This window comes from Pogona vitticeps, chromosome 4, assembly GCF_051106095.1.
Source record: "Pogona vitticeps strain Pit_001003342236 chromosome 4, PviZW2.1, whole genome shotgun sequence".
Classification (NCBI taxonomy): domain Eukaryota; kingdom Metazoa; phylum Chordata; class Lepidosauria; order Squamata; family Agamidae; genus Pogona; species Pogona vitticeps.
The window spans coordinates 236,915,523-236,942,607 of NC_135786.1; the positions used below are offsets into that span (position 1 = coordinate 236,915,523).

Sequence of the window (27,085 nt, forward strand, 5' to 3'; positions counted from 1 at the left end):
GTCTCCAATGCATTCTTGGTATCACCTGGCAGGACAAAGTTCCAAATAGAGTAGTCCTAGAACGAGCTTGAATTTTTAGCATGTATAACTGAAACAGCAACGTCTACATTGGCTTGGGCATGTGGTGAGAATGGCTGATGATCAGATTCCAAAGGATCTCCTGTATGGAGAATGAGTGCAGGGAAATCGCCCCAGAGGGAGACCACAGCTGTGATACAAGGAGATCTGCAAGCGGGTTCTGCAAGAGGCAGTCCCGAAACAAGCAAAACCAGGGAGCTGGAGAGGGGACAGATTGTATTTGTCTTCAGTGTGGAAGGGATGGTCACTCTCGAATTGGCCTTCTCAGCCACACTAGATGCTCTTCCAAGTCCTCCATACAGAGCATGTTGCCATAGTCTCTTGAGACTGAAGGATGCCTTATCTAATCTAAAATTGTTCTGACACCTCTCAGTTCATCCCCAAGGGCTCTGCAACCCCATTGGCAAAGGACATAGGAACTGAATTGACCAGGTTCAAGATACTGATCTTAGCATATGAAGCCCTTGACAGTTTGGGACCCTGATCTCTGTCAGAGCATGCCCCCCCCGGAGAACATCAGCCTGAGCCACCTGTTCCACTCAGGCCTGCCTCCTGCAGGTGGCCCCTCCAAGGGAGGTGAAGAAAGTCTCTTCAAGGAACTGAGCCTTCTTGGTGGTGGTCCCACATATTTGGAACAGCCTGCTGGTGGAAATTGGTCAACCCCCTTCCTCCCAACCTTCAAGAAGCAGGTAAAGACCTGTCTTTTTGAGGAAGCATTTCAAGAGATCCTCCCCCCCCCCCCTTGAAGGAACCGTCAGCAAGTGAACTGGCCAACTAAAAATGTGGTTTTTTCTCTCTCTCTCTCTCTCTGTTGTGGGATAGTTATCCGACTGAGTCAAATTGAGATTGGTGTGGGTGTGGGTGGATTGTGGGTTAATATTTTATGATCAACTACCCAGAGCAGTGCTTTGCACTAATTGGGTGGTATTTAAATAACTGAAATAGATAACTGTAATGCCTAGCAGGTGCTCATGTATGGGTAACACATTTGAAGACTACAAAACCCATGAGTCATGTACTGAGACGTCTCTGGACTGCTTTCTCGTAGGTTGTAGGGACTTTCTAAGTTTGTAAGAACAACTTCATCACCCTGTAACTTCTGTGTAAATAACTTGTTCTGAATAATTTCTATCTTTCGCATTTGTGAGGAAGAAAACGTTCAGTGAAGCTGAACTGGACAGAGGGGAGATGGTGTGGGCCCTTTTGCCTAAGCCTGATTAAAACAGTGTCGTCAACATGGGCCCTACGAGAGATCTGTTGTCCTTAATAATTGCATGCCAGGAATAAAATCAATCGGCGCTTCCCCTTTTGCAGTTTCAACAGGACAATGGTCCGCATAATTGACCACGGATCAATGGAGAAAGAGCCACTGGACCAAATACCTCAACGTGCTACAGTTTTTTTTCAGCATTTGGGGAGCGGGGAGAGAAGGAAATTTAAAAAGTTTTTGCAGGGATCATGGCTGTTCTATTCACCTTGGCTACCTTTCCCCCCCATAGCTAATGGGCACTACAGTTCCCGAAGCCAGTCACTCAGGTCCACGGATACCCGGAAGCGAGATGATATGGATGAACTCCAACAGTACGGGTTCCCTGCACCTCAAATAGGTATGTGATTCAACTCTCCAGTGATGGTCCATACCAAGGGGTCTTCAGGTGTCTTCTTGTTCTTGGGACAGAAGTTAAAAGGAGGGAAATCGGAAGGGTCCTAGGCTGGGAACTCAACGTGTCGTTGATTGATACTGTGCATTGCAACCACATTAGCTGGAAAGCGTGGTTATGAAAGAGGGTTGGGGGGGGCAATGTTGTCATGACTGGCATAGCTGGTGAATTCTGGAAGTTGTCGTCTAAGAAATAACTCCCCAAAACATTTAAGAATTGCCTATGGATTTTTTTTTTAAAAAAAGCAGAGTATGAAGTTCATGACACAAAGGACAAGCAAAACTGCAGTAATAGTGTGGAAGACTGGGTTATTTTTTTACCCTCAATTTACGCTTTGTGGGAGTTCAAAGAGTAACCGAGAATTTGTTTCCAGTCCTTTCTGAAAACACTGGTGCCTGGGATATCTTGACAAAAAAGGAAATGGATGCAAATAAGCAAGCAGGGGTCTGATCCAGCCAAATTTGAGCCCATTGATAACCTTTCCGTTTTTAGAACACATTTTGAGCACATGCTTCCCTCTCCCATTGAAATCAATGCAATGGGAAAGAAGAGGCTCAATTAAGGGTGGATCCTGAGCAATAGGTACAGATTTCCTGTAATGACCATGCATTTGGAACTGAGTCCCATGCCAAAAATGCAATAATATATAAGAAAGCAGTCCGGTGGAGAGCCTTTCCAGGACCTTAAACCCTTGACACATGAAGCTGTAATATTGCTCAAGGCTCGGATGGAACAGAGGCACGTCTGGCTCACCCTTGTTTCCTTTGGTGTTTAAAATGTGCTTTTAATGTTTACACCAGCTCAAACTGAATTAATTTCGGATCCAGATACAGGAGAGCTACTGCACTGTAATCTGGACTTCTAGGCCAGGGAAGAGGTGCTAGTAAGTCTTAGAAATCACAAAGCGATTTGCAAATCACAGCAGTGAATGTGGTTGCCTTTTCCATGCTAAAGGATTAAAAAAAAAACTTTGGTCAACTTTGCAAACACGCTAGAGAGTCAAGACAGGCCATGTCGGACCACGTTGGGATGACCCAGGTTTGCTGTGTTCTGACCTCCGACAGGGGATCCAGCTGCTGAGGAGTGGTCGCCCTGGAGCATGTGCTCCACCACCTGCGGGGAGGGCTGGCAGACAAGGACGAGATTCTGCGTGTCGTATTCCTACAGCACTCAATGCAGCGGGCCCCTCCGGGAACAGCGCCAATGCAACAATTCTGCGGTCTGTCCAGGTAACTCATATCCTTCTCCCCCATAATTTTTCTTGCTCTCCAAACAACCAGGCAGTGTGTCTTCTCTCTCCCTCTCTCTCTCTCTCTCACTACTTGCTGCAAATAAAAATGCTGGATTCAGAAGCCTGTGTACTGAGCCCAGACTCAAAGATTTAATTTTTTCCACTAGGCAGGTAAATCCTAGCTTGTCTTCATTTCACACATCAAACAGGATAGCAGAGAAGTGTTTTTCAAGGTGGGGAGGTTTCGTTTGCTTGATCTTAGAGGCAGCCTGCACATTTGGAAGACTGGGTTTGCCACATTTTTGTAAGTGTGCAAAATTGGACCGCCGTTGTCTCGCCTGAACCATCCAAAGCTGAAAATGCTGGATGGATTGTTTGGGTCTTAATAATCAATCAGCTGGCCTCTTTCCGTTCACGTGTGTGCATGTACTCACTCACTCTCTTTCTCTCTTAACTTCACAAAAGTTCTGGAGATGTTTGGGGCACAAACTGCGAAACACAGTGACAAGAAAAAGCCCAGATTTGTGTCTTCCTCTTGGTATGGTAGTCCTACATAGGAAGGGCAGAATTTGTTCTCAGTCATCCCAAAGTGCAGGACACATAACAATGGCCTCAAGCTAAAGGAAGCCTGGTTTAGGCTGAATATCAGGCAAAGCTACTCAACTGTTAGAGCAGTACAACAATGGAAAGAATGACCTGAAGGGGAGGTGGTGAGTGCTCCAACACTGGAGGCATTCAGAAGAATATTGGACAACCATCTGTTAAATCTGCTTTGATTTGGATTCCTGCCTTGAGCAGGGGGTTTGACCTGATGGCCTTCAAGGCCCCTTCCAACGCCATGTTTATTTATTTATTTATTTATTTATTTATTTATTTATTTATTTATTTATTTATTTATTTATTTATTTATTTATTTATTTATTTATTTATTTATTCAATTTATATTTCTGTGATTTGGAGACACAAACTCAGGCAGCAGCTCAAGATCCCTCAACAGCCTGTCTTTTTGTGTTGAGACAGACTGCCTCTGTCCCCAAATGAGGTGTTGTTCTCAATTGTTCACATCCCTAATTTTTGATGTATTCTCCCTCTTCCGTGAGATGCATTGACTCCTCTTCCTTCCCGTAAGATTCTTATTCACCTTTGGAGACCATCTAGAGCAGGTTTCTGGAGCCATGCACACCTGCAATTAGATAAGGAAAGGAAGAAATATGAATTAATTTGGCTTCAGCTATTGATGTAACCATTGTATCATCGCTGTTGTACACACTAAACATGTATCTGGATGATAATGATGGATGATGATGGTTGTGTGCTCGATTCTGTTTCTTGAGGTTCAGAGTTTTCACTAGCTACTGAAATCCACCTTCCAAAGATTATTATATCCAGCTACTCCTTGCAATCTCAGATCCCACCCAAACACATCTTTTCAACCACAAGAGACTGCAGGAAAGAAAAAATATGTTGCCTTGTGCAACCCATTCACCATGCATTCATGCAGCTTGGTGGTAGCAAGATTGGCTTCCAGAGGTGTTGCTTGAAAAATGACTCTTGAATGGAGATTTACCATATTTTTCCATATATAAGACTATACTTTTGTCTAAAATATTTAGACTAAAAATTGAGGGTCATCTTATACACAGAAGTAAACCGAGGAGAGAACAAAAACAAGTGGAGGGGAAAGCAGAGATCAAAGCGATTCTGCAGCGCTTTGATCCCTTTCCCCCTACACTTGCTAAGCCCCACTTAGATTTCTTAATTTTGGATTAGAAAAGTGGGGGCATCTTATACATGGGGGTGTCTTAAACATGGAAAAATACGGTACATTTTTTTGAACTTCCCTTTAAAAACAGTTGCATCATCATCACCCTTGGGACTTTATGTAGCTATGGAACGTGTCCTGTAGTCCCATACATTCTGAATGGTGAGCAAGCTCTGTTGTGTTCACTGGGACCTCCCTCTGAGTAGAGGTGGTAGGAGTTCAGATTGAGCCGCACAACAGTGTCTGAAATGACACACTGAAATAGATATGTTGAAATGCAAATGAATGCAGAAATGGAATTATGGGTGAGACATGCAAAGGCCCATCGGACTGAGAGGAGAGAGATTGACTTTAGCGTGTATTGAGGAAAAGACAGGACATGAATGGGTATGTGTGGACAAGAAATTGGTACTGAAGGGTCTTTATGCACCCCAAACCTGCTAGATAATTGAACTTTCTTTCTAAGCTAGGAGAATTTTAATGAGGAGCTCTCAGGTCCTCCTGTCACTCTCATGGGCTGGGGTAGCTCACCCTCAGACATTTCCTCCGGCTGTGGCATTTAAGTAAAATAAATGGGGAATATCACCGGGAAACAGAGAAACAAGGATACATGTCAAGGGCATTATGGACGTGGTGGAGCTGATGGGCTTGAGTTTCTCCGTTTCCTTTCCAGTCCACGGAACGTGGGATGAGTGGTCTCCTTGGAGTCTCTGCTCGTCAACTTGCGGGCGTGGTTACCGGGATCGCACCCGGACCTGCAAACCTCCTCAGTTTGGTGGCAACCCTTGCGAGGGACCCGAGAAACAAACCAAGTTCTGCAATATCGCGCTTTGCCCAGGTAAGTTGTGAAAGAAACTTTCCCCATTGATTTTTCCCAGTGGTCAATTCTCTCAGCTGACGGGGGGGTGCCAAGGGAAAAGAAGCTTTCGCTCACCTGCAAAGCAGTATTCCGTTGTGTCCGTTGTCTTAAATGCTCAAATGCTTCCCCCTCTGAATTTCTCCCTGGAAGCATTCCGAGTCACCTGGTTTTCTCTCTGCAACAGAAGTGAGGAATTAAAAATTCTCCCTCGGTCTATCCGGATTTCTTGTTAGTTTATTAATTCTGTGCACACTGTTTGCGATACCTTTTGGTTCCTAGAGATGTAAAGCTCATCCGAGGAGGAGGAACCTTAAAAGCATTTTCCTCGCTCTGCAAGAGGGCAAGGTGTTTTGAAAGCTCTCCATCTGAAAGGAGAACGAAAAGGGGATGAATCTTTATGCATATGGACCAGTATTGTGCAAATAGTACTTTAAGGTGAATGACCCTTGGAGACAAATAATGCAAACTAAAATGAGGTGACACACGTGGCCAAAGGTGAGCTTAAAAGAGAGGTGCCCCTCTAGTGGTGAAATCTGTCTCTTCGTCATGTGATTTTTCTTCACCTACGGCCCTTGCTTTTGGCATGCTTTGTTTTGTGGTTGCACGCTGGAAGGTGACTGCTAAAGTAATATGCAAGTCCAATCGGTATAGGACATCCCTTGGAGAAAAGCCCATTCAAAAAGGAAAATGGGTTAATTGTGAGAAGCAAGAACAAGGAACCGTTGCTCTCTTGCGCCAATAAGCCAAGTTGCAGGACTCGGAAGAAGGCAGATGAGTCAAATGTACAACGCTCAGAATCACCCGGTTACATTTGAAATGCGCAGGCGGATCGAAGCCGCAGACTGAAACTCAAAATAAGGCCAGAAAATGTTCTTGAAGTGTATCATATCTGTCTGTCTAGCCTGTGGAGGTGGATCCAGAGAGATAGCGACCACCACATTCAAGATTTTTCTTCAGATGATTGCATCCTTGCTTCAAAGGGCTTTATCTGCACTGGGAGCCTTCCAAAGAGCCATCAGTCTCTTAAAAATCAATCGAGACACTTCTGGTTTGCACCAGGGTGTGAATTTACTGTAATTGTGGCAGGCTGATGGGTTGACGGGAGATATGTTGAGACCCGACCCGGCACAAGCCATCCAGAGGGAGACCATCCACTGCTGGCTCCGTCTGATCTAATGACTGTCTGCTGGGGAGCACGAAGAGGATCATCTGCCAAATAAGCACCGGACTGCAGAAGGGAAGAGAGCAGAGGTGTGGCCAGGAGAGCAGTTTAGGGTTATAGCACCTTTCCTGTGACTGACGGCCTTGTGCTCATTGCTTCTGGGATTTATAACTGCCAACAAGGAGAACTCCCCATGGCAGGGTCAATGAAGACAATCACTTCACGGTGAAGCAGGCTTCGGGAGAATGGGCTGCTTGTTAGAAAAGAGCAGGGAGGAGATTTTAAAAATCATGGAGGAAAGATGGTCTAATTGCAGCCACCGCTCGGCTCGGATTGCAGCTTCCTGACGGCCGTTTGATTGGGTGCCGGGAGATCTGATAATTAAAACTGCCGGACTTTCAGAATGAAAGGCTTGGCAAGGCTTTCGAATGCTGTTTTTCACAAGCCTGCTGCTTCCTCCTGGGATCTTAATTAAACAGAGAACGTTTGGCCATGGTGGCTGGACCGGATGTGAGTGGAAGGAAGGGTCCTAGGACTGCCGGGAGCACCTTTCGCCCACTGCTCTAGAGTTCTCCGGGGTGTGTGAATTTTTCCTCCCTCTAGTGTTTTAGACCCACATATTAGATACTGCCCTTATTCAGATCTTGGAAAAGTGGCTTTTTCTATTGCAGTTCCCAGAGTTTACTGGACATCCGTGGCCACTGCATCATTCCTGGATAGGCTGCAATAGTCTGTCCTTGGGCAACGTGCTTTGGGGTCTGGTCACCTTCCACCTCCAAGAATGCATGGCTACAGGGTAAAAGGGATGTGGTGGCACTGCAGGTTAAACTGCAGAAGCCTCTGTGCTGCAAGATCGGAAGACCAGCCGTCGTAAGATCGAATTCACGCGACGGAGGGAGCTCCCGTCACTTGCCTGAATTCAGGCCTGGGCAGGGATGCCAAGGTATTAACAGAGGCTGGGAGGATATTTGCACTGTTAAAGCTAGTACACCAAGTGCTCACAACCCTGGAAGTGCCTGATTTGATTACAGTGACATGTCTCTAAATTACATCCTGCTTCAACTGCTGTCCCATCATCTGTGTTGGGCTGCTTTTTGAAGAATGTTTGGAAATTTCAGATGCTTGAGGAAGGACAGCCAAGATGGGGGCCAGCCTGGCCTCTGGTGGCGGGGAGTTCCAAAGTCTCTGGGAGCAGCCACAGAGAAGGCTCCTTCCTGTGTCCCCACTTGTGAGGGTGGTGGGACTGAGAGAAAGGTCTGTCCTGATGATGTTAACACCCAGGCAAGCTCCTAAATAAAAGCCAGGAAAGGTTGCTGATGTGGGCAGACAGAGAGACTCTTGCCAAGAAGTCTCAGCATGGCATGAGCCAGAAAATCACCAAGAAGAAAAAACTGTAAGATTACTCATCACATTCCTATGCACAATTGATTGTGTTTTTAATTCTTCTCGTTATAATGTGAGCCGCCTTGAGTCCCCTCATTGGAAAAAAGACATTCTACAAATGATGCTAAATAAATATAATAAATTTCTGGTGCCCACTGTGGGACACAAGATCACAGACTCCTTTTTATGAGGACACGGGAGAGGGCCTTCTCTGTGGCTGCTCCTAGACTGTGGAACTCCCTCCCACTGGAGGCCAAGCTGGCCCCATCTTTGCTGTCCTTCTGCAAGCAGGCAAAGACCTTTCTCTCCAGATAAGCTTTCCCTTAAAGACTGGCTGCCTGAGTGGGAGTTTAAAATGGATTCTTGTTTCTGCTTTGAATGTGTTTTTAATTTTGCTTTTGTTTACCGTTTCTCAAAGTGATTTTTTTTAAAATCCTTTTTAGTATTTGCATACTCATTTTTAGCTTTAAATATTGTCTTTTAATGAGGTAAGCCACTTTTGTATAATTCTTTTTAGCTTTGAACATTGTCCTTTAATGATATAAGTCCCCCTTGTATACACTTTTTTAAAAGCTTTGATTATTGTCCTTTAAGGCAGCGGACTCCAACCTTGGGCCTCCAGATGTTCTTGGACTGCAACTCCCAGAAGCCTTCACCACCACCTCTAATGGCCAGGATTTCTGGGAGTTGAAGTCCAGGAACATCTGGAGGCCCAAGGTTGGGGACCACTCCTTTAAGGGGTCCTTTTTCAGGAGAAGGTTGGTGTAAAAACATTTTAAATAAATAAGAGGGGAAAGATCCTTGCTCTGATCTGACAGGTTGCTTCTTCTGTTCTTTCGTACATAGCATGAATGGCTGACATGCTGACTATTACCACGAGGAAGGAAGTGACTCTAAGTATCTTCACCCTTCTGGCTTGGCTCACTTTCTGAAGCTCCCTCTTTTGCAAACACCTGTTTGTTCCCATCTGCTTGTTTGCAGTTTATGAGCACCTGGACATGGTGGTTGAATTGGCAATGGTTTAATGCATGGGAGCCATCAGAGTAACTTCCTGGATCCCTTGAGCCTTACATTTTGTCAAGATTTGACCCTCAAGATATCATTCTTCCGCGGAGATAATGAGCCTTCTGCTAATGTGCAGAAGCTCCCCAGAATAATTAGCACCGATCTGTCTCACTCGGAAGTACTTTAAGAAATATCTGCCCCATAAATAAAAGTATTCGTATCTCATTCCAAACCTGCTCTTTGCAAGAGGGTTTTTTGGTAGGTGATGCGCTCGATGGAGGTCTTCGTTGTCTCCGTGTTAATTAAATGCTGCAAGCATGGCACTGTGGGTGCCAACAGAGCCATAAGTAGCCATTTCGGTCCCAAGAACAAAGGTGTCATTTCCCACTCACTCTGTCATGAGGCATGAGGGGGCCAGCCCCTCCCCATAAAGGAGGAGAATGTGGGGTCCCCTCCCCAAAGGAAACACAAAGTTTATGCTTGGCAAGGGAGAAAATAGAGACAGGAGGTGCTGTGCTTCATTTCCCCATTGCTATCCAACATCCCCTCGAAAATTCAGGATCCTTCAGATGCTGTCGCCCTGGGCAAAGCCTGGTTGCCAGGAAGGGATGCTGGCAAGTCCCTTCGTACCAAGTCCCAAGGCCTTTTCTACCAATTTCCAAGTCCAAGTCCTTCGTACCAAGTCCCAAGTCCCTTTGTACCAAATCTCAAGTCCTTTTCTACCAAGTTCCAAGTCCAAGTCCTTCGTACCAAGTCCCAAGTCCCTTTGTACCAAGTCCCAAGTCCCTTTGTACCAAGTCCAAAGTCCTTTTCTACCAAGTTCCAAGTCCAAGTCCTTCGTACCAAGTCCCAAGTCCCTTTGTACCAAGTCCCAAGTCCATTTGTACCAAGTCCAAAGTCCTTTTCTACCAAGTTCCAAGTCCAAGTCCTTCGTACCAAGTCCCAAGTCCCTTTGTACCAAGTCCCAAGTCCCTTTGTACCAAGTCCCAAGTCCCTTTGTACCAAGTCCCAAGTCCTTTTCTACCAAGTTCCAAGTCCAGGTCCTTCGTACCAAGTCCCAAGTCCCTTTGTACCAAGTCCCAAGTCCCTTTGTACCAAGTCCCAAGTCCTTTTCTACCAAGTTCCAACTCCAGGTCCTTCATACCAAGTCCCAAGTCCCTTTGTACCAAGTCCCAAGTCCCTTTGTACCAAGTCCCAAGTCCTTTTCTACCAAGTTCCAAGTCCAAGTCCCTTTGTACCAAGTCCCAAGTCCCTTTGTACCAAGTCCCAAGTCCCTTTGTACCAAGTCCCAAGTCTTTTTCTACCAAGTTCCAAGTCCAGGTCCTTCGTACCAAGTCCCAAGTCCCTTTGTACCAAGTCCCAAGTCCCTTTGTACCAAGTCCCAAGTCCTTTTCTACCAAGTTCCAAGTCCACGTCCTTCGTACCAAGTCCCAAGTCCCTTTGTACCAAGTCCCAAGTCCCTTTGTACCAAGTCCCAAGTCCTTTTCTACCAAGTTCCAAGTCCACGTCCTTCGTACCAAGTCCCAAGTCCCTTTGTACCAAGTCCCAAGTCCATTTGTACCAAGTCCAAAGTCCTTTTCTACCAAGTTCCAAGTCCAAGTCCTTCGTACCAAGTCCCAAGTCCCTTTGTACCAAGTCCCAAGCCCCTTTGTACCAAGTCCCAAGTCCCTTTGTACCAAGTCCCAAGTCCTTTTCTACCAAGTTCCAAGTCCAGGTCCTTCGTACCAAGTCCCAAGTCCCTTTGTACCAAGTCCCAAGTCCCTTTGTACCAAGTCCCAAGTCCTTTTCTACCAAGTTCCAACTCCAGGTCCTTCATACCAAGTCCCAAGTCCCTTTGTACCAAGTCCCAAGTCCCTTTGTACCAAGTCCCAAGTCCTTTTCTACCAAGTTCCAAGTCCAAGTCCCTTTGTACCAAGTCCCAAGTCCCTTTGTACCAAGTCCCAAGTCCCTTTGTACCAAGTCCCAAGTCTTTTTCTACCAAGTTCCAAGTCCAGGTCCTTCGTACCAAGTCCCAAGTCCCTTTGTACCAAGTCCCAAGTCCCTTTGTACCAAGTCCCAAGTCCTTTTCTACCAAGTTCCAAGTCCACGTCCTTCATACCAAGTCCCAAGTCCCTTTATACCAAGTCCCAAGTCCCTTTGTACCAAGTCCCAAGTCCTTTTCTACCAAGTTCCAAGTCCACGTCCTTCGTACCAAGTCCCTATTAAAAACAAGGTTCCAAGTCACGAGTGACGTCCAAGTCATTGGGGGGAAAATGAGTCTGGGTCAAGTCATCGGTGAGACTTAAATCCAACATGACCTTGAATCCCATGACTTGAGACCCTACCCCTGCTGGTTGCTCTGCTTTCGTTACAGCCCTCTGTTCAAGAATAGCCTTTGGCTGGCCAGATGCTGCCAGAGAGTAAAATCTCCAGCAGGCCCCAGATTGTGCCTTGAGGACTGGACCCTTGGCGTTTGAAGCAGGCCCGTCTTGGCATCCCTCCACTTGCCATCCAGAAGCAACCCGATGGAATCACGGCATTCGTTCTGCCAGCGTCAATCATCCCTGATGTAGGCACAGATTACAGAAAGGAAGCGATGTTGAGCCGCCGGTGACAAAACTATCTTGTCAAAAGGGAGGCAGCTTTGACGTTTAAAAAGAAAGAAAGAAAGAAAGAAAGAAAAAAGTAGCCCTGGGGGAATTCAGTAAATTGTTTTTCTATAAACACGCTTCTCTCTGTCTTGCCGCGTGTGTTTTGGCATGAAAGCTGCTCTCTAAATCTAGCAAAATGTTTACGTTCCGCAGCTCCTTGGGTTGCTAGAAGTGGTACGTTCAATCTATTCTCCTTTGGCACCTCAGATCAGATCAGGGCAGGCAGCCTGCACATCACAAGACTGAGATGGGCCATGCCACATGGACCTCTGTGGTCATTTGTGCAGCCAGCCACCCACATGTACGGTAATCCCGCCCCCCAGATCTCCCTGTTGATGCCAAAGATGACTTTTTAGCAGGGATATTGGCAAGCCTTTGGTCCCGCGTCCCAACTTTGAGTAGGAGTCTTTGGTTAGGAGTCCCTAACTCTAAGTCTGAGTAAAATGAGCTCCCCCCCCGGGGGAAAGGGAAGGGGTGGGGTCCGCGTCATAAGTTGAGTTTGAGTTGAGTCACTGGTGCAACTTAAGTCCAACTCGAGCGAGACTCCCACAACCAGAGTCTCCATCCTTGCTTTTTTAGCAAGGAAACATGAGTTGTTGGGACGCAGATTCTTTCGGGAACAAAGTGTGTGGGATTTCCCAGTGGAGAGCTTCTGCTGTTTGTGTGGGAGAGGCGGGGGTGTGAAGAAAACTCACCAAATTCCTTGTAGAAAATCTCGCCCTTTCTCAGGAGGGAGATGAGGGCTTTTGTTTTATGGGCTGGGCTCTCTGTATTTTGCAAATCATTTGTTCCCTTTTCAAAGCAAAGGGTGCACACACTGCATGCCCATAAGGACAAGCTGATAGGGATGGGATATTGGGATTTTCCTGGACTACAAAACACCATGGTTCATTCTGGGAGTTCTACCTCCCATACAGACACCTAAGGATGATGCGGCGGAGAGAAAGGCCTAAACGGGAAGTGCTGAGATTTAGCTCAGCCCAGGGCTAGCTGAGAGCTTTCTTCCTGAGCAGGAAGCTTGGCAGAGCTAGGCCTAGCTAAACCTCACAGCCTTCCACTTTAGGCCTTTTCCCCAGGCGACTCACATTCGTTGTCATCATTTAGTCGTTTAGTCGTGTCTGACTCTTCGTGACCCCATGGACCAGAGCACGCCAGGCCCTCCTGTCTTCCACTGCCTCCTGGAGTTGTTTCAAATTCATGTTGGTCACTTCGCAGACACTGTCCAACCACCTCGTCCTCTGCCATCCCCTTTTCCTCCTCTTGCCATCACACTTTCCCAACATCAGGGTCTTTCCCAGGGAGTCTTCTCTTCTCATGAGATGGCCAAAGTATTGGAGCCTCAGCTTCAGGATCTGTCCTTCCAGGGAGCACTCAGGGTTGATTTCCTTTAGAACTGATAGGTTTGTTCTCCTTGCAGTCCAGGGGATTCTCAAGAGCCTCCTCCAGCACCACAATTCAAAGGCATCAATTCTTCGGCGGTCTGCTTTCTTTATGGTCCAGCTCTCACTTCCATACATCACGACAGGAAAAACCATAGCTTTGACTATTCGGACTTTTGTTGGCAAGGTGATGTCTCTGCTTTTCAAGATGCTGTCAAGATTTGTCATCGCTTTCCTCCCAAGAAGCAGGCGTCTTTTAATTTCAGGGCTGCTGTCTCCATCTGCAGTGATCATGGAGCCCAGGAAAATAAAATCTGTCACTGCCTCCATGTCTTCCCCTTCTATTTCCCAGGAGGTGATGGGACCAGTGGCCATGATCTTAGTTTTTTTTATGTTGAGTTTCAGACCGTTTTTTGCACTCTCCTCTTTCACTCTCATTACAAGGTTCTTTAGTTCCTCCTCACTTTCTGCCATCAGAGTGGTATCATCTGCATATCGGAGGTTGTTGATGTTTCTTCCGGCAATCTTAATTCTGGCTTGGGATTCCTCCAGTCCAGCCTTCCACATGACATATTCTTCATATATGAGTTAAATAAATCTGGGGGACAATATACAGCCCTGTCGTACTCCTTTCCCAAGGTTGAACTTCTAGAATGGACAATGATGGCCTTCGTCATTCAGACCATCCAGAACTTTCCTAAAATATAACAGACCTAAGTTGTCAAGAGAGATGCCTTCCCTTGGTAGTGGTGGCTGAGCTCAGCCAAGCTCTCCTCAAGCCAGAGAACTTGGATGGGTGGGTGGCTGGGGTTGCTACCCCCTTGTGCCAAAGCGATGTTCACATTCTGCCTTTTCCCCTTTCCTTCTTTGGGCCACTCAGTGGACGGCAACTGGAATGACTGGTCGAGCTGGAGTTCCTGTTCCACCTCCTGTGCCAACGGCACCCAGCAGCGGACGAGGGAGTGTAATGGGCCGTCCTACGGGGGCGCGGAGTGCCAGGGGCACTGGGTAGAGACCCGGGACTGTTTCCTTCGACAGTGTCCAGGTGAGTCGCTTGGACATCCTGCGCCTTTCGGTACCCAACCGATGCACAGCTCACGTTGAAAGGTGCATCGTCGTTCTCTCTCTCTCTCTCTCTCTCTCTGCAGCCTCCACCTTGAAAGGTCAACAGGGAGGTGGGTGGAAAAGAGGCAGAGGGGGGTGACCTTCTCTGAATCTCCACTTCTCCATGGCGGGGGCGAAATAATGGCACACCTGCGGAGTTGGCACGAAGACGTGTCAGTCCAGTTGCACCAACTGCACTTGAACAAGTCTTGTACCCGTTCAAGGGGGGGGGTCTGTCTTTTTGAAGAGAGCATGCAAGAACAGGACACTTGGCGAGGTTTCCAATTGTAAATGAAGTTGACGGTTGTGACAACAAGCAAGCATAGACCAAACTGGGTATGGGGTGTGTGTCTGTGTGCGCGTGTGTGTGCATGCATGCATGCATGCACACAACCTTGATAGGATTTTTCAGGTGAGGGAGATGTTGTGGTTTACTGTTGCCAGGATCCAGTGAGTTCCCATGAACAGGCAAGGATTTGAACCAAAATCTCCTGAGTCCTGGTCTATCTACTACACAGCACTGACTCTCACATGCAACTACACACAGGCAATAAACTATGTAAAGATACACAAAGAATTTGCTATTCCATTTTACTTCCCCTATACAATGGTGCCTCGCTAGACGATGATAATCCGTTCCACTAAAATCGCTGTTTAGCGAAATCATTGTATAGCGAAAAGCATTTCCCCATTGGAATGCATTGAAGCCTGTTTAATGAGTTCCAATGGGGAAGAATTGTCATCTAGCAAAGATCGGCCATAAGAAAGCCGCTTTCCGACCCGCCGATCAGCTATTTAAATAGCTGCCTTGCGAAGCTTAGGTCCTGAAAACACCCGTTTTGTGAGCGCGGAGGGAGCTGTCAAAATCGTCGTCTAGCGAAAATCGGTTTGCGAAGCAGGGACCAAACATTGTCCAGCGTAATTCCCCCATAGGAATAATTGTTTTATGAATCGTTATAGCAATCGCAAAAAGTCAATGTCTAGTGAAAAACCTGTCGTGCGGGGTAACTGTCTAGCGAGGCACCACTGAATACATAGACTGAAACACCTTAAGCTTAAGTTAGAGGCTAAGGGTCCGATTTCTGCTCCGTGTATGAACAGAAGAGTCGTTCCATTCCAGCTTTCCAATTTTTCTAAATTGAAATTGTGCAACCTGAGCTTTTTCTGAAGGAATTCCGATCCACTGAGGCAGGGGTGCCCAACCTTGGGTCCCCGGACGTTCTTGGACTAAAATTCCCAAAAGCCTTCACCTCTCACTGGGCTGGTCAGGATTTCTAGGAGTTGTAGTCCAAGAACACCTGGGAACACCTGGTTGGGAACCACTGCCCTAGACCCAACCAGTTGCTCCAGAAGGGCTACAGGGAATGCTCTGCTACCCATAGACCTGTGTCTTTCACACTGAAGAGGCCAAATGGATGGAACAGGTTGGGTTTCATTTTCACATTGGAGGATGATTTGTCTCATCTTCTTTGTTGCCTTCTCCTCCTCTTCCTCCTCCTGCAGTGGATGGCAAATGGCAAGTGTGGGGCCCGTGGGGAGGATGCACGGCCACGTGTGGAGGCGGGACGCAAAAGCGCGAACGCACCTGCTACGGCCCCTTCTTCGGGGGAAACGTCTGCCAGGGCCCCAAAGAGGAGTACAAGCAATGCAACGAGAAGCGATGTCCAGGTAAGTGGATCACGCCAAGGTGATTTTGGTCCACATTGTTGTCATTTAACCACACCACTGGCGATCCAGTGGGAGGCCAGGAGATCACCCACTAGAAGCAGGGCCTTCTTTACTGTGGCACCAACACTCTGGAGCCAACTCCCGGTGGAGCTGCGCCTGGCCCCTTCCCTCCCCTTGTTTAATAGGCACCTGTTTTGTAACCATGCCTGATTCTCTTCAGGTCACCTCATGTTCTGTGTCTAAGTGGCAACATGTTGTTGTTGTTTAGTCGTTTAGTCGTGTCCGACTCTTTGTGACCCCATGGACCAGAGCATGCCAGGCCCTCCTGTCTTCCACTGCCTCCCGGAGTTGGGTCAAATTCATGTTGGTTGCTTCGATGACCCTGTCCAACCATCTTGACCTCTGTCATCCCCGTCTCCTCTTGCCCTCACACTTTCCCAACATCAGGGTCTTTTCCAGGGACTCTTCTCTTCTCATGAGATGGCCAAAGTATTGGAGCCTCAGCTTCAGCATCTGTCCTTCCAGTGAGCACTCAGGGTTGATTTCCTTCAGAAAGGATAGGTTTGTTCTCCTTGCAGTCCAGGGGACTCTCAAGATCTCCTCCAGCCTTTTCTGTGGTTGCCTCCAATTGTGGAATGAACTTCAGTCCGATATCAGCCCCCTGGCCCCTTTCTTGGCAATATTCAGGAACTCTTCCAAAATCCTTTCTATTCAGACCGGCGTTTCAATCCGTTCCCTCTCATAGACACAGAGGATGCCTATTTAACACCTGTCACCACCGCCTGTTTTTAATGTTGTCAGCGTTTAATGTTTATTAATTCTGAATTTTTATTTGTTGATCCATTTAACTTGCTGTAGTTGGTTTCTGTGTTTTTTTTTATTCTGTTGGTTATTTTAATTGATGACATCATCTCAATTTGTTACATCGTGTTTTAGGATCATTAATTGTGTTTAGATCTCCATTGTACACCCCCCCCCAAAGGTGGCCCTAGGCCAGATGGTGAGATATAAAAGTGTAATAAATAAATAAATAATCCAATAATCCAGTAAACCAATTACAAAAAAAGGACTGAAAAATCAACCTTGGTAGAGTTCAAAAGTTGAAGAAGAAGAATTCTCACACATGGTTTTGCTTCTGAAAAGAGGTGCCACTTCCCTATGAGTGATAAGGAAGAAATCAGGCATGCTGGCTGGGGGTTCATGGGAAATGTAGTTGAAACAAGTAACTCTCAGAAAACACCAGTCTCCTTGTGGAGATGAATGGAACATCTTGAGTCAAAGTTAACTCAACCTTCCGTCCATCCGAGGTTGATTAACTGAATTCTCAGCAGTGGGAGCAATGCGTAGCCTGCATAATTCAATGGAAAACTGTCCAGAGAGTGTTCTAAATACTATGAAGGTGGTATATAAGCAGCACACTCTGAGACCTCTTTCTGCATCAACCAACTGGTGTTCATCCCACTGGTTGAGAGCATACACACCTGTCGTTGACCATGCCACCTTCAGAGTTACTGGCATGCTTGCCATCCGCAATGGTTCCTGGGCTTATGTCTTGCACAGGGTTGGTAACCTGTGGCCTCAGGGACCCATTCAGCCCATGGGATCATTTTACGTGGCCCCCAGCCTAATTTCAAGCACCCTCTACAGGCGATCAGCTTGCAGAGCGATCCACCCTTTCTCCCTGCTGTCGTTCTCCCTCTGAGAGCATTGGGGGGGGGCTGAATTCTCCAGCCATCAGATCAGTGTTTAAAAAGGATAGTAAGTTTTATTTTGACCTGGAAAGAGAAAGAACATCGAACACCACTATAATCTTTTTTTTTATTTTTTTACAAAAAAGACAAAAGAAGGTGGGAGGAAGGGGGTATAATTGAGTCAGATGTTCGGTTCTCCCAGGGCTGTGTGCTTCCTTTTTGTAAAAAGGATTTTGTTACAAAGAGGTATTAAAATTACAGGGATCATGAGCTCCCCTCCTGAGCCAAGACGCACTCCCAACACTCTACAGCAAGGCGGCGAAGTGCATTTCTAACATGTATCCCTAATGAGGCGTGTCATGCTCTGCTTCCCAGGAGTGCAGCTTAGCTCGAGAAGGGAAGTTGGAAAAATTAAGACGAAGGAGACATCACCAGGAGAGCTTCCTGCCCATCCTGCAGAGAGAGATGGTCCAGCGCGCATTATGGGGCAAACACTCCTTACTGGGTTCAACCCTAGTTTTGCACAATGACCACCCACCTGGACGTTGAGTCATGGCAACTGGACCTCTTTCTTGTTAGGTCGAAACATTTTGCTACTCCTCCAAGTAGCTTCGTCAGTCCGAGGAGTAGCGAAATGTTTTGACCTAACAAGAAAGAAGTCCAGTTGCCATGACTCTAACCTCCAGATAGCCACACTTGGATGATTGAGAATCTTCACAGATAAATTACAACCCATGCATCAACACGCCTGCATTATCCGTTTGTGGCACACACTAGTTTCCCAGTGAGAATACCCAACGGCTCATGAACCGGGATGCACATGAACTTGTCTGATTTAGGAAACTATCCAGAGTAAGATCTGGACAATATGTCAAGGGGGATGACCAGAGAATACCAGGGATCTCAAGAAGGGTGAGGAAAGAATCCTGGGTGAAGCTGTGGGGGACTGGGACAGCCAGCCAAAGTTGGCAATGCTGGTGTAGATGGAATAGATCCAGGGGTATTCAGGGAATACCATGAAATGGAGCCGCCCCTGGGGAAATCCTCATATCCTAGTCGGCATTTGGAGGGTGAGAAAAATGGTTAGTGATTTGGACTGTGGAGAGAAGAGGCCCAAAATGTACCACTCAGCGCTGCCTAGGGACCGTACTGCAATGGATGCAGGAGAACGGGTTGAGGCTGAACCCGGACAAGACGGAGGTACTGAGGGTGGGCGCTCCCACAGTCGGGTGTTTGGGAAACTTCCTCACTTTTGGGGGGGCGACCCTCCCCGCCACGGATGGGGTCCGCAGCTTGGGGATCCATCTGGACCCGGCGCTCACCATGGAATCCCAGGTGGCGTCGGTTGTCCGAACGGCCTTTTACCACCTTAGGCGGATAGCCCAGCTGCGGCCCTATCTCGAGGTGGGGGCGCTCACTACATTGGTGCATGCGCTCGTAATCTCAAGATTAGACCACTGTAATGCGCTCTACGTGGGGCTGCCTTTGAGGCTGCTGCGGAAATTACAGGTGGTGCAGAATGCGGCGGCCAGACTACTCAGTGGTGTGAAAAGGTACCAACATATTTCGCCCACCCTGGCCGCATTGCATTGGCTGCCCATCCGTTTCCGCATCGACTTCAAAGTGTTGACGCTTACTTATAAAGCCCTAAACGGCTTGGGGCCTCGATACTTGGCGGAACGCCTATTTCCACCAATTTCTACCCGTGTCACTCGCGCGAGTCAGGAGGTGAGGCTGAGGAGCCTAACGCGGAGGGAGGCCCGGAAAGAAAATACAAGAAATCGGGCCTTCTCGGCAGTGGCTCCTCGCCTCTGGAATAACCTTCCCCCTGACATTTGCGCGGCTCCCTCACTGGGTACTTTTAAAAAACAACTAAAAACTTTGATGTACCGGCAGGCTTTCCCGTTTATTAATTCCTGATCACCCTTCCTTTTTCTTCCTTAGTTTTCTCTCATCTTGTTGTAATTTTTCCTTTGTATGACTTATTTAACCGTATTGTTGTTGTTTATTGTTGTAAGCCGCCTAGAGTAATCTTGGTTGATTAGATAGGCGGGATATAAATAAAATAAATATTAAAATATTAATATTAAATACCACTGACTGAGCTGCTGAAATTTGCTTTCTTTCTCCCTCTTTTTCTCTTTCTCCCTCCTCCACCACTCTGCTTAATTAAACTCTTACCAGACTTCCCCAACCTAGAACTGAACGGGAGGGATTACACCTTCCATGCTCCCCAGGGCCAGACCATGGTGTCTGAGAAGGATGGGATTCGGTTCAGCTTTTTGGACACCATCACGGCAGAAAAACTTCCTTATGCCTTCTGTGTGCTAAAAGTTGTGTGCCCATTGCTTTCTAGAGATGGACACCAACCTTGGTTCGGAGGTTCATGCCAGGTTGTGCACATTCTCTTCCCCCACCTCCTCAGCTGGATCCCCCCCCCACCAACTAGCGCACACTCCTCTCCTCCTCCTTCTCTTCACTTGTTCAACCGGTCTCCAGCAGGAGCATGGGCTTCCTTGCCCCACCTCCTTGGCTGATTGCCCACTCAGGCAAGGAGGCAGGAGAATCAACCCTGTGCTCCTGCTGAACAGCCAAAGAGGAGGAGAGGAGCGCACTCTGACTGGAGTGTGAGTCACAGGCCAGGGAGGGAGAGGAAGAGGATGTGTGGCATCTGTGGAGCCACGTGTACAAACTGGCATGAACCTCTGAACCGAGGTCCGTGCCCATCTCTACATTCAACCCACTGTTTAGGGTTTTCAAGTCACTCAGGTTAAAATATTGGCTGAAGTCCTGTTGGACTTGGCGTAGCTTAAAGCTACTCCACCATACAGTGGTGCCTCGCTAGACGATGATAATCTGTTCCACTGAAATCGCTGTTTAGCGAAATCATTGTCTAGCGAAAAACATTTCCCCATTGGAATGCATTGAAACCTGTTTAGTGCATTCCAATGGGCAAGAATCGTTGTTGTCTAGCGAAGATTGGCCATAGGAAAGCCGCTTTGTGAACTGCTGATCAGCTGTTTAAATTGCTGTCTTGCAAAGCTTAGGTCCCGAAAACACCTGTTTGCGAGCACGGAGGGAGCTGTCAAAATCATTGTCTAGTGAAAATTTGTTTGCGAAGCAGGGACCAAACATTGTCCAGTGAAATTCCCCCATAGGAATCACTGTTTTGCGAATCACTATAGCGATCGCTAAAAGCCAATGTCTATCGAAAAAACTGTCATGCGGGGTAACTGTCTAGCAAGGCACCACTGTACATTCTTGTGACCTTACTCCCAATGCAGTCCATGCAACTGACTGCACAGCTGTGCTTGTGGAACTGTTTCCTGGATGTGACTGAGTAGCATTTCCATAAACGCCATTTGCCTTGGTGCATGGGTTGCAACGGCTCGCACAATTTCATGAAATGAAAATTCAGCTATTGTGCGCAGAACGCTAGGAACCCACTGCCGCTGCAGAGCAGGGAGGTTGCCACGTCTTGGGGTCCAAGTCCCAACCTTGAGTCTTGAGTCTTTGGTACCAAGTCCTGAATTCAAGTCCCTATTAAAAACAAGCTCCCCCCCCCAAGGAAAAAACAATGGGTTCTGAGTTGTGAATTGAATCCAAATCGTTGGGGAGGGGGGGACTGATGTATTGAATCTGACTCGAGTCACTGATGTGACTTAAGTCCGACTTGACAGCAAGTCCTGCAGCCCCATGCCTACTATGCTGTCAAAGTGAAGAAGAGACACAAAGATTTCAGAAAGGAACAAAGAAGAGTTCTGTCTCATGGCTACAGAAGAGGATACCGAAGTAGTGTAATTATTTTTAAATCCTTCCAGCAGCCCTGTAAAGTACAGTGGTGCCTCGCTAGACGCTTACCCCACATGATGGTTTTTTCGTTTGACAAGGGTTTTTTTGCAATGTTTTTTTCCGCTATACGATGATCGGTTCCCTGCTTCGGGAACCGATTTTTCGCTACACGACAATTTGGAAACAGCTGATCGGTGGCTCTCAAAATGGCTGCCCGCTGTTTCCCGGACCTCATTTCGCAAGACAGGCACTGGAAAATGGCCGCCCTATGGAGGATCTTCGCATTACAAGCAGGTATTTTCCCCCATTGGAACGCATTGATCGGTTTTCAGTGCATTCCAATGGTTGTTTTTTTCACTTCACGATGATTTTGCTCTACAGCGATTTTGCTGGAATGGATTATCATCGTGAAGCGAGCCACCACTGTACACCTATCTCAGCCAGGAAAAAAAGGTCAATCGCTAAACTACAGCAATGTCAGAGTATGTGGGGGGGGGGAAACAGTGGGTTTTGTACAAAAAATCTGCCAAATTGCAGACCAGGGGAATTTTAGGAACTGACATTGTCAAGAGCAACTTCTCCAAAGTAACTTCCCCAAAGGTATGGTTAGCTTTGCTGACATTCATCCCTTCCCACTCAGACAGCATGCATCCACCTTGTTTACAAGCTGCTTTACATGCTCAATAAGCGAGGAAATGCGATTCAAGGCTGTGAAATATTACACCCTCCCTCTGCTTAGAAATGAGTAATAACTGTAATACCGCACTGACAGCTTCCTCCAGTTTACATCTCATAAATAACTTCTCCGCACATGAAAGCCTGCATTAGGCAAAGGAGCTGAGCTTATCCTCATATCTTGGACACTCAAAATTCATCTCTCCTCCCCTGGCGTCGAAGCTATAGAATCATGTATGGGCATTTTTCTTGAGAGGGTTTATGGCTGTAACATTATTCTTAGGGGTAGAAGGAGAACCATATGAGATAGAGTTCAGAGCTGAGCAAAGTTGCTTTTTTGGACTGCTGCCCGTTAGCTATGCTGAGTGGGAAATTCTGGGAATTATACTTCCTTAGGAGTAATTTGGTCAAACTCTGCAATGCCATTCTGGTCTCCTCTCTTTTTTCCATATCCTTCCTTCCTTCCTTCCTTCCTTCCTTCCTTCCTTCCTTCCTTCCTTCCTTCCTTCCTTCCTTCCTTCCTTAACACAACCTTCTCTCTTTTTTTACAGAGCCCCACGAAATCTGCAATGAAGATAATTTTGGTTCTGTGATTTGGAAAGAGACCCCAGCAGGAGATGCGGCAGCTGTCCGATGTCCCCGGAATGCCACGGGTAAGACGTGGCAATCGGAGGTGGCCCTGATTCTGGGCCTATTCAGACCGGTCGTTTTGGGATGTGGGGTGGATCAGACTACAAAGCTTGGGGGAGGAATGGTGTATCGTTTGGCATGCTCCTCCCATCAGAACAGCAAATGGCCCCTTGTAACCCAGTCAGCTATTGATTAAGTGCTTGCCCTGATCATCTACAGAGGGTCAGGGGAAGTGAAATTATTAAATCGTTTTGCATTGGTTTTCTCTTGCTCAGTCAGTGCCATTCTGTTATCTCTCTTCCCCCTTCTCTGCTTCCCTTCCCTCTCTCCCTCTCCCTCTCCCTCCCTCCCTCCCTCTCTCTCTCTCTCTCTCTCTCTCTCTCTCACACACACACACACACACACACACACACAGAAAAACAAAAACAAACACACACACACACACACACACACACACACACACACACACACACACTTTCTGTCTCACTCTCCCTTGGCTGCTGGAGGCTATCTCCAGGCTAAACAACAAGCATGCCAAAAAGAAGGCATGCTTTACTGCTGGGCCAGAAAGGTGCAAGACAGCTCTTAAAGGGGAAGGATGGATCGTTCTAAGTAACAGTCACAGACAAGGTCTTTCCCTCACCTCTGATTCAAACTGTTTCCCCAGAGATCCATATGTATATGCCAGTGTGGACAGGCCCTCTGTTCCTCCATTTTTCCCAGGGGAGGGAAGAGAAAGGCCAAGGGCTTTTTTGATTCACACACTCGTATAGGAACAGCAGCCATGATTCCCATCCAGGTTTTGCTCTTGTGTACCTCCCGTGAGTAGGATTAAAAAAAAAAAAAGGAATAAGAGACAAACATTGTTTCTGCTTATGCAGGGCAGAGAGCAGTTAAATAGCCTGCGGTGTTATGACTGGCAACCTGCATAATCATCGCAAGGTTTGTCGACAGTTCACAATGTGGAAATAAACGATGTAGGAGTCCTTTGTGCACACGGAAAGCTGCCAGAACCTCTAGGGTCACTGGCACTCAGTATAGAATCCGACTTCGTAAAAATGTGCAATTGTTGTTGTAATGGATTGTCAAGTCTCTCCAGATGTATGGCCACCCCATGAATGAGCAATCTCCAAAATGTCCTGTACTCGACAGCTCTGCTCAGCTCTTGCAAACCCCAGCCCGTGGCTTCCTTTAGGAACTCCACCCATTCTCATATTCGGTCTTCCTCTTTTCCTGCCGCATTCCATCTTTCTCAGCATTCCCATCCAGGTTTGTCTTTTCCAGAGAATCCAGTGCTCTCAGGACATTCTCAAAACAGGACAGCACAGTTTCATCCCTTTTTTTGCTTCCAGAGATACTTCAGGCTTGATTTGATCTAGGGCCCAGTTGTTCATCTTTCTGGTAGTCGAGGGTATTTGCAAAACTCTCCTCTAGCCCCATATTTAAAATGCATCAATGTATTTCCCTGCTTTCTTCACTCTCCAGCTTTCAGGCCTCTACACGGTGATCGAGAATACAAGAGTGCGGAAGATCTTGGTCTCTAGTGCCACATCCTTACCCTTGATGATTTTTTTCTAATTCCTTCATTGCTGCCCTTAAATGCAATTACTGCATTTATATAAATCTGAATATTAACATACATTGCTAAAATTTATACAAAAATGGTGTGTGTGTGTATGTGTGTGTGTGATCACATTTGTTCATAGCACTTTGGCTTATAATTTCTTTCTGTATGTTACCATGAAGTGCTGGAAGAAACTAAAATTTCTAGTATGATCCATATACACAACCAGCAAGTGTGCATAGGTCCCCTGGGTTAGAAATATTTATAAGATCAAGGGGGGAAACTAGATTTAATAAAAGTTTACTAGTTGGTATTGATGACCTCCTACCTTTCACTCGGCTGCATTTCTACTAACGCACGGGAAAATCGATCAGTGCAAAATAGAACCTTGGTTTCTGCCAAGACGGACCTGCATGTTTCCAGCTACGGGGGCTTCAGCATAGCCTCCAATTGGGATATTTCACTTTTTAAATCTCAAAACAGCAGGAGCTACCTTCCCCGGGCAGCTTGTTTGGAAGAGGTGCCTGGGCAGCAGCTGGTCTAAAGGAACCGTATCCAAAGACGAATTGCTAAATAGATCTGACAGGGATGTCTTGCTGGCGACTTCTTGGTGCCTACTGTCTGTCCCCTAGATGCTCTTGGAACAGAAAGTATGGGTGCCTCTAAGTGGCCAGAAAGGAACCAACCGTCAGCTTTTGCTTATTGCCTTTCCTCACACCACTGTTTTAATTCAAGACATCCATGGCATTGGGGAAAACAGACTTATTAACGTGAAGGGACTGCTCAAGAACACATTAGAGATGGGCACGAACCGGTTCGTCTCAGTTCGTCCCAGTTCATCAAGGTGCTGCTGCTCCTGCCTCCTCACCCATCAGCCACTCACCAGGCCCAGCTTGCTTGCTTTTCCCGCCTCCTTGGCTTATCTCCCAATCAGAAGCAAGAGTACACATTTCTCTGCCCCGCCCATCTGCCTGAGTGGCAGGTCAGCTGAGAGGGCGGGGCAGAGAAGCCTGAGCTCTTGCCGGGACTGGAAGATCAGTCGAGGAGGGGCGGAAAGCCACCATGCTGGACCTGGTGAGGGGCTGAGATGAGCCAGAGGGGGCAGGGCAAGGGAGCAGCTGCACTGGTGCTGCTATCTTGACGAACTGGGACGAACCGGTTCATGCCCATCTCTAGAACCCATCCTTCCAAATCAGAAGAGACAAGAATAATAAGAGGCAACAGGCCCAGCCCTTACTGGGATGATACTGGGATGCTTGTGTTGGTTTCAAAGGAGGCTGCTTTTGCTGTTACTGAATATTTATTTCCTGGTCTCAAAACCTCCCAGACGGCTTTTGAACAAGCAATGTGCGCCCACCTTTAATTAGTGGACTGGGATTTGCAGTTTAGCTCCATCAAGGCTGAATCTCTTTCACACGCCCTCCATCATGTCCTAAAGGAGCAACTTTCTCAGATTATTTCCATTTCTCACATTGGTTTAGCCTCCTTCCTTTGACCCATAAGGTGATGGTCAATTATGTCTGTGTGTGAGGAGAGAAAAACATTAATGGAGTCACACGGGAGGGAGACTTCATTAGTTCTGTGGCATTTAACATGTCAAATGTCTCTTTTCCAGTGGACCAGTGAAGCTGCAAGTGTCATCCATATTTACATTCTTATCAAAACTATTTCCCAGCTGTCTTTTTGCTCTTATTTATTTATTTATTTATTTATTTATTTATTTATTTATTTATTTATTTATTTATTTATTTAATGTATCTCTTGGAACACGATTCACACACACACACACACACACACAAATGTGAAGATGATAGAATCACAGAATCATAGAAAAGTGAAGTTGGAAGGGGCCTACGAGGCCATCCAGTCCAACCTCCCGCTCACGGCATAGAAGAACATGGAGATTCAGAATGAGAGCTAGGAAGGCATTAGAAAAGATCAAGTGTCAGGCTGTGTCACTGGAGACCAAGTTCAAGATCTTGTCTTTCTGATCACCATGTATGGGTATGAATGCTGGACCACAAAGACAGCTGATGGGGGGGTGGAGGAAATGGAGTCATTCAGAAAGTAGTGTGGGAGGAGAACTTTGTGGATACCCTGGGCTGCCAGAAAGTCAAACAAGTGGGTCCTAAATCAAGCCTGAATCTTCTCTGGAGGCAAAAATGTTGAAGCCGAGCCTGTCCTACTTTGGCCACATGGTGAGAAGGCAAGATTATCTGGAAAAGGCCATCATGGTGGGAAAGCTGGAAGCCAGCAGGACAAGAAAAAGACCAGACACCTAAAGGAAGCCATAGGATCATTCATAGGGTCACTGTAAGATGGAAGTGACTTACACAGAACAACAACAGCAACAGCAACAGCACAACACAGAACAACAACAACACAGCTAAAAACAGACACATATGAAATTGCAGTATTATATCACTCTTAGGTAAATTAATTGGGCCGTGGGAGACCTTGAATAGCAACCTCTTGTTTCAGCAGGCAGGAGATGACACTCTTAGCTGTCTCTTTTCTGCTCCCGCCAGGGCTGATCCTAAGACGTTGCCTTCTAGATGAAGAGGGCATTGCCTATTGGATGGTTCCGACGTACATCAAGTGTGTTTCCATTGACTACAGGAATATACAGATGATGGTGAGTGCCCAGGAGTTTCCCAAAGCCAACTTGGAATATGTGTTCTCCAGCTCTGGATTTCTGAGGTCTTGAGGGTCTGAAGGTGAAGAAGATGAGATTAAGGGATCTAGATTGTGGTTTGTCTCATCCTTGTGTGCAAAGCCGAGGAGAAGTTGCAAACATTTGTTCCCTTGCCA

General features: G+C 46.8%; 1 protein-coding gene across 8 annotated transcripts in view; it reads left to right on the forward strand.

Moving 5' to 3' along the window:
* ADGRB1 (adhesion G protein-coupled receptor B1) overlaps window positions 1-27,085 on the forward strand; it is a 394,593-nt gene that overhangs the window by 201,163 nt on the left and 166,345 nt on the right. For all 8 annotated transcript variants that reach the window (XM_078392021.1, XM_078392023.1, XM_078392022.1 and 5 more), the window contains exons 4-10: window positions 1,578-1,685; window positions 2,804-2,968; window positions 5,406-5,570; window positions 14,031-14,195; window positions 15,758-15,922; window positions 22,632-22,733; window positions 26,803-26,909. In XM_078392021.1, the coding sequence (XP_078248147.1) occupies window positions 1,578-1,685; window positions 2,804-2,968; window positions 5,406-5,570; window positions 14,031-14,195; window positions 15,758-15,922; window positions 22,632-22,733; window positions 26,803-26,909 (977 nt within the window). The remainder of the gene's footprint in view (window positions 1-1,577; window positions 1,686-2,803; window positions 2,969-5,405; window positions 5,571-14,030; window positions 14,196-15,757; window positions 15,923-22,631; window positions 22,734-26,802; window positions 26,910-27,085) is intronic.